This window comes from Trichechus manatus, unplaced genomic scaffold (genome assembly GCF_000243295.1).
Source record: "Trichechus manatus latirostris isolate Lorelei unplaced genomic scaffold, TriManLat1.0 scaffold00085, whole genome shotgun sequence".
Classification (NCBI taxonomy): Eukaryota; Metazoa; Chordata; class Mammalia; order Sirenia; family Trichechidae; genus Trichechus; species Trichechus manatus.
Window position 1 is genome coordinate 11,637,616 of NW_004444021.1, and position 8,447 is coordinate 11,646,062.

An 8,447-nucleotide genomic window follows, 5' to 3' on the forward strand; every position below is an offset into this window, starting at 1 on the left:
CACCACGGCGGCGGCGAGCGCAGCCGCCCCCGGCACCACGTAGAACGCCCTGGCCCACCCGCCCAGCCGGGGCCCAGGCCGGAGCGGAGCCTGTCACCCGGCAGTTCTCCTCCGAGCCCTGCTCGTCGCCTCCCGGCCTGAGGAGGAGGCGGAGGAGGAGGAGGCGCCGCCTTCCCTGCGCCGCGCGCCCTTGCCGTTGTCTGCGCTCCACTCTGGACCAGTTTGGGGAAGTTGCCTGGGCCCTGCGTCGCCCAGATGTGCGACCTCATTGAGCCGCAGCCGGCGGAGAAGATCGGCAAGATGAAGAAGTTGCGGAGAACTTTGTCGGAGAGTTTCAGCCGTATTGGTGAGTGGCGCTCTGCCCCAGACTCCAGGCTCGACGCCCACGTCGCCGCTCCTCTCGGCCCAGCACCCTGGCGCGCTCCAGGCACTAGCAATGCAGCGGTCACCCGGGGCTGGCGTGGGGTGCTGCGCTGCACAGGAGGGTAGGAGGGGACAGTGCCTGGGACCCGGGTGGGGAGGGGCAGCGACGCGTGAAGGAGCGACACCTCTCTCCCTAGGACCTAGGGATTCATTTATGGACAATTTCAAGTCTACAATTGGAGTTCCGCCTTTCAGCCCCTTAGCATTCGGACTTCCGCGCCCGCGGCGGATCGGCTCGGGGACGACCCGGCCCCCACCCCTCCCGGGGCTGCGCCGCCGCCCGGGTCATTTGTTATTTTTTACTCGCAGGGTTTGGTATAGAGTGTCAATAATTTAGCTTTGGAAATTGGTGGAACGTTGGGTTGTGCCTTGGTATTGTCTAGCACATCCAACCCAAAGGGAAGTGGGAGAGATACCTTGGGACCTTTTGTTCAGTACTTCGGGTCCTAGAAAGCGAGATTTCGGTGTTAGTCCTGTGGTCTTTGAATCTTCCTATTACTTCAGAGAAATCCGCGCTGTAGAAGTTACCTGGACATTTAGGAATAAGTCTCCCGAACTTCTTCCATTACAAGAGCTCAGGGGACAAACAAATCTGTCTTGGAAGAAGTACAGCCAGAATGCTCCTTAGAAGCGAGGATGGCTAGACTTGTCTTACGTAGTTTGGACATGTTGCCGGGAGGGACCAGCCCCTGGAGAAGGACATCATGCTTGGTAAAGTAGAAGGTCAGAGAAAAAGAGGAAGACTCTCAACGAGATGGATTGTCACAGTGGCTGCAACAATGGGCTCAAACATGGCAACGATTGTGGGACGGGCGGTGTTTCGTTCTGTTGTACATGGGGTCGCTATGAGTCTAACCAACTCGACTGCACTTAACAACAACAACGGGGGCTATTGTCTTTAAACCAACCAGTCAATCAATAAAAACCGACCTAAAAATGTTTAGGACATTTAAGAATAAATCCAGGTTACGGGCTGTAACAGGGTGACAGCAGTGTCTTGTGGAATGGGTCTGTTAGATTTCGAGTGTTGGCCATAGAAAACCCCATTTTAACAATAGGTAGCTGCCTTCTTTACTGTCATAACTTTTATTTACACTGGTAACTGTACTCAGCAAGAAAATCACAGGAGCATGAAAAATAACTCCTTAGAGACTCTAAAAGCCTTCTAGCCTCTGTTTCACTTGTTTAACATGCCACCCATGTTAATGAAGGTGTTAATGGAAATTATGCATAAATGTGCTTTATACCTTGAAACAAAATTAAACCTGGCCTGTTAAAAGTGCACATGAATCTTGTAGTCATCCTTTCATCCATTCATTTAAAAATCATTTTATAAGTACGTCTTAAAATATGCTAACTTTTATCAAGTGACAGAAAGCATCAATGTTTGTTTGTTGTCTTTTAATTTAAAATTTCGTGTTGGTAAACCAACTCTTTTCCAAGATTACTGTAAAGTTATGGTGTGCAACCAGTACTTAGTCCTGGTTTTATTTATTGCATGTGTTGGATATTTGCAGTTTCACTCTTAAGAGTTAGGAATACATATGGGGAGTCCTTACATTCAAATGAAGCTTGCAGCCAAGAAGTGTGAGAGAACAAGGTGTTGAGTTGGTGTACATTATTAACTAGGATGTTTCAGCTACCAACCCAGACCATCGCATATACAGGTTCTGGAGTCCATTAAGCTCCTGTTCTAAAACACATTAACTGTATATTTACTAATGCTAATGACTCTGTTGGAGCCCCAACAGTTTTGTGTTAAATAATTCATTGCAGTTGAGTCTCAGTAAGAAGCCAAGGACATTAATATAAAATTTCTAATGTTTAAATAATTCCAGAGTTTTGATTGACAATCGGTAACATTTGGATTAACTGCAGTGCTGGCAAATGGAGTGTTATGGTTAATTGGATTTTCTAGCTTACTGAGATTTAGTGATGTGAAACTCCTCTTGATTCCAATGCTTGTCTTCTAAGATCTCCTAGTAGATTTTACTTCTCTTTTTAGGAAGCAGAGTACAGTGCAATGAACATAACTGATTATTTCTTTATTGATGGAGGGTCAGTAAGAAACTGATCGCAGTAATGAATTGCAGAATTCAGTAATGATTCTGAATAGCAAATGTCGTTGTGGAATACTATAAAAGAAGATATGGAAGTTCTAAGTGATTATGATTGTATACCAGCCGCAGGACATTAATTAGAAATTGCATTACAGGAAAATAAATCTTTGTTATCTACTCTTTCATTTATATTTTATATTGTATTTTTAAAATCAAAAGCACTGAAATAATTCTGATTATTTAAGGATTTTTAAGGCACTGGAGGCATTGAATTAAGGCTTTACTGTAAGAGTTTGACTGCTAACCAAAAGGTAGGCAGTTCGAATCCACCAGGCGCTCCTTGGCAACCCTATGGGGCAGTTCTACTCTGTCCTATAGGGTCACTATGAATTGGAATTGACTCAGTGGCAGTGGGGTATGGGATTGTATAGTGCATGGATTAAGAGTGCCTGCCATGTGTCAAGACTTGGAATTCTAGGTGTTGCTACTCTTAGTTGAGTGATGTTGGACAAGTCCCTCAACTTCTTTGAGCTTCAGTTTTTCGTGTACAGCTAAGTCTTTTTGTTGGCACTTAGGGAAATAATACATCTGATGCCCTTAGTGATATTTAATAAGGAGTCAAACCTTTGCAGGATATTGTCATTATCATTATTAGGGATTACATCATACTGAGATAGCTGATATTACAGGTTGGAGACAAGAGTATGGCCAGACTGGAAAAAGGATGGGTTTTGGAATTAGGCAAGTCTGGGTTTGAACTCTTTTCCTGCTTGCTCTGTGCCTTGGGTAACTGGCAGAATTTCCTTAAGCCCTAGAGTCCTCATTGACGTATGTAAATATTCATAAGGTGGTTGTGAAGATTGAATCAGATAAAATGCATAATCTAGTGCAATATCTATCACGTGGTGAAGATCAATACTGGAGGCTGTTATTATTCCTTCCAGTTTCTCCATTTATCCCATATTTTCCTCTTTTCTTCACTGGTACTTCATGGGGAGATCAAAGAGTGAATGCTTTATTCTCACTGAATAATCAAACATCTCAATGTACTCATCTCCTCTAACCAATCTAAGATGGCTATTGAAATAAACGTACTGCTTCATTTTGCTTTTTAGTATGTTTCAAAGTTGTAGCTTGTTACATGGTGAAATGTACAGTATCGTTGTTTAGCCATAAGAAATTACTTATTATTCATCTACAGAAAATGAGGACAATGTTTGAAAATATGTGATGTCCAGTCAGTGTTTATTAATAATAATAATTCTAAATAGAAGAAAGTTATACATGCTAATGTTTAATTTGTTCAAAAGTGAAAGATCTTGTTGATCTCCACTCCAAATACAGCTGATCTGAGATTACTACATTATAAGAGGACTAATAAAACACATTGGCTTTCAAGCCACAGCATTCTAATTTACGACATCTGCCGGGGAGTGACTATAATACAGCCATGGTTCTTTTATAAGACTGGTGTAATTGAATTTTAAAGTCACCCATCGATTTCAGTAGTGACTATGGTTTTCTGCTAAATAGTGTCAGTGTGGTCACTTATTTAGGAATTACTGGTGGCGTAGTTGTTAAAAGTTCGGCTGCTAACCAAGGGGTCGGCAATTTGAATCCACCAGCTGCTCCTTGGAAACCCTATGGAGCAGGTCTGCTCTCCTATAGGGTCGATATGAGTTGGAATTGACTTGATGGCATCGGAGTTTTTTTTAAATAGTTATCTCACACATGTTTGTTTTTTTAAAATTTAGTCTAACGTAAAGACAAATGGAAACTCAATTGTTAAAATCATTTAAGTATATTCACATCCATTTCCTCTTTTCTTTGCTTGTTTCCTTTTCATTTTTGGGTGATAGGAAGAGAAAAGCTTTCTGTAATATCCAGTGTCCGAATAAGGTCAAACTGACATTTCTTCATATTCATTCGAATGCATTTTTTTCACATTTATTTGAATTATCTCCTAGAGAAAGAACGTTTATAGTCTGTGATACTTGAGATGAACCCCATGCATACCATTTCTTTAAAGGGTATAGTTTGTGAGAGAACTGAATAAAAAGAAGATGCTGTGGTTACACTAAATTTTTGCATTTGTTGCCTTATGCTGCAAGTGTGTAATTCTAGATTCTAGTTGTCATCTGATGAATTTGTTCTGTCAGAAAAGAATTATAGGTGGTTCAGGCACAAAGTTCAACTGTTGTTCCATGTCCTCATCCCATGCGTCCCCAAAAGATTTTAATTTAAAATGGATTTTACATCTATGATCCGTTCGTGAGAGAGAACAGTTTACGGTTTTCATGTGCCAAAATGTTAACGTGTCTCAAAAATATAAGATACTGTTCTTTTACCATTTAAGTAAAACCCATTAATTCAACAAATAACTACCGAGTACCTCCTTTGTGCCAGACATTGTGCTGGCACTCAGATGCCATGACCGATGAAACTAATCCTTGACCTCAAGGACTTTAGAGGAAGACAGGCAAAAGAATGAGCAATGACAATGCAGAGTTGTAAATTCTATCATGGAGGTCAGTGCAGTTTGCTGCACTAGAGAATGTAGGGGGGCACTGCTCGCTCTCCCCAGAAGACTAAATGGAATATCTGAGTATCATAAATGGTTTAATATACTTCCCTTTGTTAATCCAGGATAATGTAATATGCTTTTTATTCCATGATATCATTAAAGACAACTGTGGGTTTATATTTACATGAATGATTAATGACAGTCAGGGGATATAATCAATAACTAGATGTTATGTGCTTGTTTAGGTCAGAATTTATTCATCAATGATCTGATAAATATCTGACAAAGACATTTTTAATTGGTCTTTGTTGTCACTTAACTGCTATTCAGCACAAGGATTCAATATTTAGAAGAAACCATGTAAGGTGTCAATCTAGACATGAAGAGTTTCAATGAAGATGGGCTTCTTGATCTTAAAACATACACTGGTATGGTATTCTGGGGCTAAGAGTAGTATGCAGGGGACTGAATATGGCTTCCTGCTCCTCACAACTTACAAAATACACCTGCAGTTTCCTCTTCTGTTTTCTCCTCCTTTTTCCACCTACAGACCCACCTCTTAGATATCCAGAATGTTTTAGGAATTGGCAGGATTTGGGAGCTAGAGGAGTCCCTGGGTGGTGTAAATGGTTAATGTACTTCGCAGCTAATTGAAAAGTTGGTGGTTTGGGTCTTCCTGGAGGTACCTTGGAAGAAACGCCTGGTAATCTACGTCCAAAAAATCAACCACTGAAAACCCTATGGAGCACAGTTGTACTGTGACACAAATGGGCTCACCATGAGTCGGAATCGACTTGATGGCAGTTAGTAGGTAGGGGCCTGGAAGGAAATAGTTCAGTCTGAGTGTTGAAGACATTCTAGTTTTCTGCTGTCACCATCTTGAGGGCCTTCATTCCATGTTTGCAGTTCGCTACCAAGGAGAGTATCAGCTGTCATTCTCAGTGGAATGTTTTATTTAAGAAAACACATGACAAAATTTCTAGAACTTTTATAACATCCAGAGTAAAGAAAATATATCTAAAAGTTTGTGCTACAAATTGTAAGCTTTGCGTCGTTTGCCATAGCTTTTCATCTTATCTGGCTGTCACATTGTGTGCGTTCCGTTAATCTTTGTTAAATGAGCCAGTTATGAGGCTGTACAGTAATTTGCTTATGTGTGACTTTGTATTTGAAATCAATCAACTAATCATTACTTATTAAAAAAAAAGTTTTTCAGATGGAGTAACTTGTCTGTATTTATGTAGGTCACTAATATTATAAAGGAATTACTAGTTAAGTATGTTAATTAAAGGACATGCCTTGGGTAAAGGATTGTGGAGTATAGTAACATTGTTGACTATTTAAAGGAAGCCTTCTAGAATAGAAACTTTAAATTCTAGTAAACATGTAGCCATTAGAAATCATCTAGAGTCTTAGATCTTTTTATCAAAATAGATTGTTTTGGATTTAATGTAAGTTAAATACATAATAAAATATGTACAAATAATTGAGTATAAGATAAACCATTTGAGATGGGGACAAAAGACTGTCTTTTCATTTTCTATTCAGAAGAAATCGCTCTCTAATAAAGAAGTGGAAAAATCTATTATCGATCAGTTTCTTAAGCAAAACAGAAAGACTGAGTATTCAGTTTTGGGGAACATTTTATGCCCCTCACCTTATGCTCAACTCCCTTAACTCACGACCACAACCATATCCTTCTTGATTCCTTTAAAATGACAGATTTATTGTATTTAACAAAGAAAATAACCTTTTCAAGATTGCTAGACTATGTATTATAAGCTTTGATAATGATAGCTTCAGTTTAGGCAAGTTACTTCTCTCAGAGCATAATTGCCAAAATAATTTGCTTTCCGCTGCTATTGTCAGAACGTAGCTTTCCAAAGTAATAGCTACCCAAGTGCTTCTATCCAGAATAGAGCTATCCAGTATAGTCCCATATATACCCATGCACAATTCTGTAAATTTGAAACGTTTCTCCAAATAGTGATTTCAGGTAAATTAGCTACTTTGCTCATTCTCCTTAATATGAATCACTTAAAATAATTGTAGGATTTAAGAAACTAGATGTTTGCAGACTATACATAAATACTTCATCTTAGATAAAATTCCAGTTCTCAAAATACATATGTTTAAAATAAATTTAAAGTGTTTGCTGGCTCCTGTAAGATATTCTGGGAGCCCTGGTGGCGCAGTGGTTAAAAGCTCGGCTGCTAACCAAAAGGTCGGCAGTTTGGATCCACCAGCTGCTCCTTGAAAACCCTGTGGTGCAGTTCTACTCTGTCCTAGGGTAGCTATGATTATAATTGACTGGATGGCATGCTACTACCACCATCACCATAACAACAAAATGGTTTTCTTTGAACTATATTTTGTTATAAAATATATCATGTTTGAGAATATTGTTTGAAGTAATGTCTTTACTCTGCAATCCTTCTTTTACACACTTGGTCTTACACTGCTGTGCCTCAACTTTGGCCGGTATGAAAATGTTGTTCAGAGCACTATGTGGAGTGGGTGTCATTCTAACAGTTGGGAGATTCATTAACACCTATGACGATATGTGCTCAGAAACCAGGAGTTTAAGGGAAATGTCTTTAAAGATTGCTTTGTGATTCTGTTATATTTCATTAAAACATTTTCCTACTGAAGAAGAGAGAGGAGAAAGATATGCATACTTTTTCCCCATACTTGGGAGGATTGTTCCATTTACATATTTATGAAAAGTGTTTCACAAAGACGCATCTGTACAATTCTCTGTTGTATTTGCAGGTCTTGTATTTGTATTATAACATTGTTATTCACGTTGGGGTACTTTCTGAAATGAAAACACCAAACTGCTTTGTTTTCGAGGACTTAGATACCTTGATCTCTTTGAGATGTTTCATAGTAACTGTTTCCTTTCCCTTTTTGTTTTGTAGCTTTGAAGAAAGAGGACACCACCCTTGATGAGGTAGGTTAAATTTCTTTAATGTTAGAGGTATTTAATTACTGCCAGGTAAAGTCAATAGGTGCCGACTTTGCACTTAGAAATTGGGAAAAAAAAAAGTCATTTTTTTTTTTAAAGTAGAGATGACATCTGTTTTTTTAGGTTCATTGTATTATTTTCAAATTTTAAATAATCTTCCAAATGAATTCTGATAGCAATCAACAGAAATATGTCTCTTTAAATTAATAAACAAATTAAAAGACACACGCAGGACCTTCGTGTTGTTGCTTCTTGGTGGTGGTAGTGCTGGAGAAGTCCAAGGTGACGTGCGTGCTTCAGGCAAGGCCAGAGTTGGTGATAAGCTGGGTCTGAAGGCTGAATCAGGGTGTGATGCAGTGTTGACGCCACACATTGTCTGTCAGTATCCCAAAGGAGAGGCTGACTTTTCCTGTTCTAGTTTTCCTATTCTTTGTATAGCAGATCTGCCTTTATCTGCTTGCCACAAAGTAGC

The 8,447-nt window shown here is 39.5% G+C and overlaps 1 protein-coding gene across 1 annotated transcript in view; it reads left to right on the forward strand.

Annotated features, from left to right (window-relative positions):
* Positions 1–255: 255 nt before the first annotated feature.
* LOC101356650 (cyclin-dependent kinase 14-like) overlaps positions 256–8,447 on the forward strand; it is a gene marked incomplete at its 3' end in the record, with an annotated part of 331,988 nt that continues 323,796 nt past the window's right edge. The window contains exons 1-2 of the mRNA XM_023736083.1: positions 256–346; positions 7,929–7,960. Coding sequence (XP_023591851.1) covers positions 256–346; positions 7,929–7,960 — 123 coding nt within the window. The remainder of the gene's footprint in view (positions 347–7,928; positions 7,961–8,447) is intronic.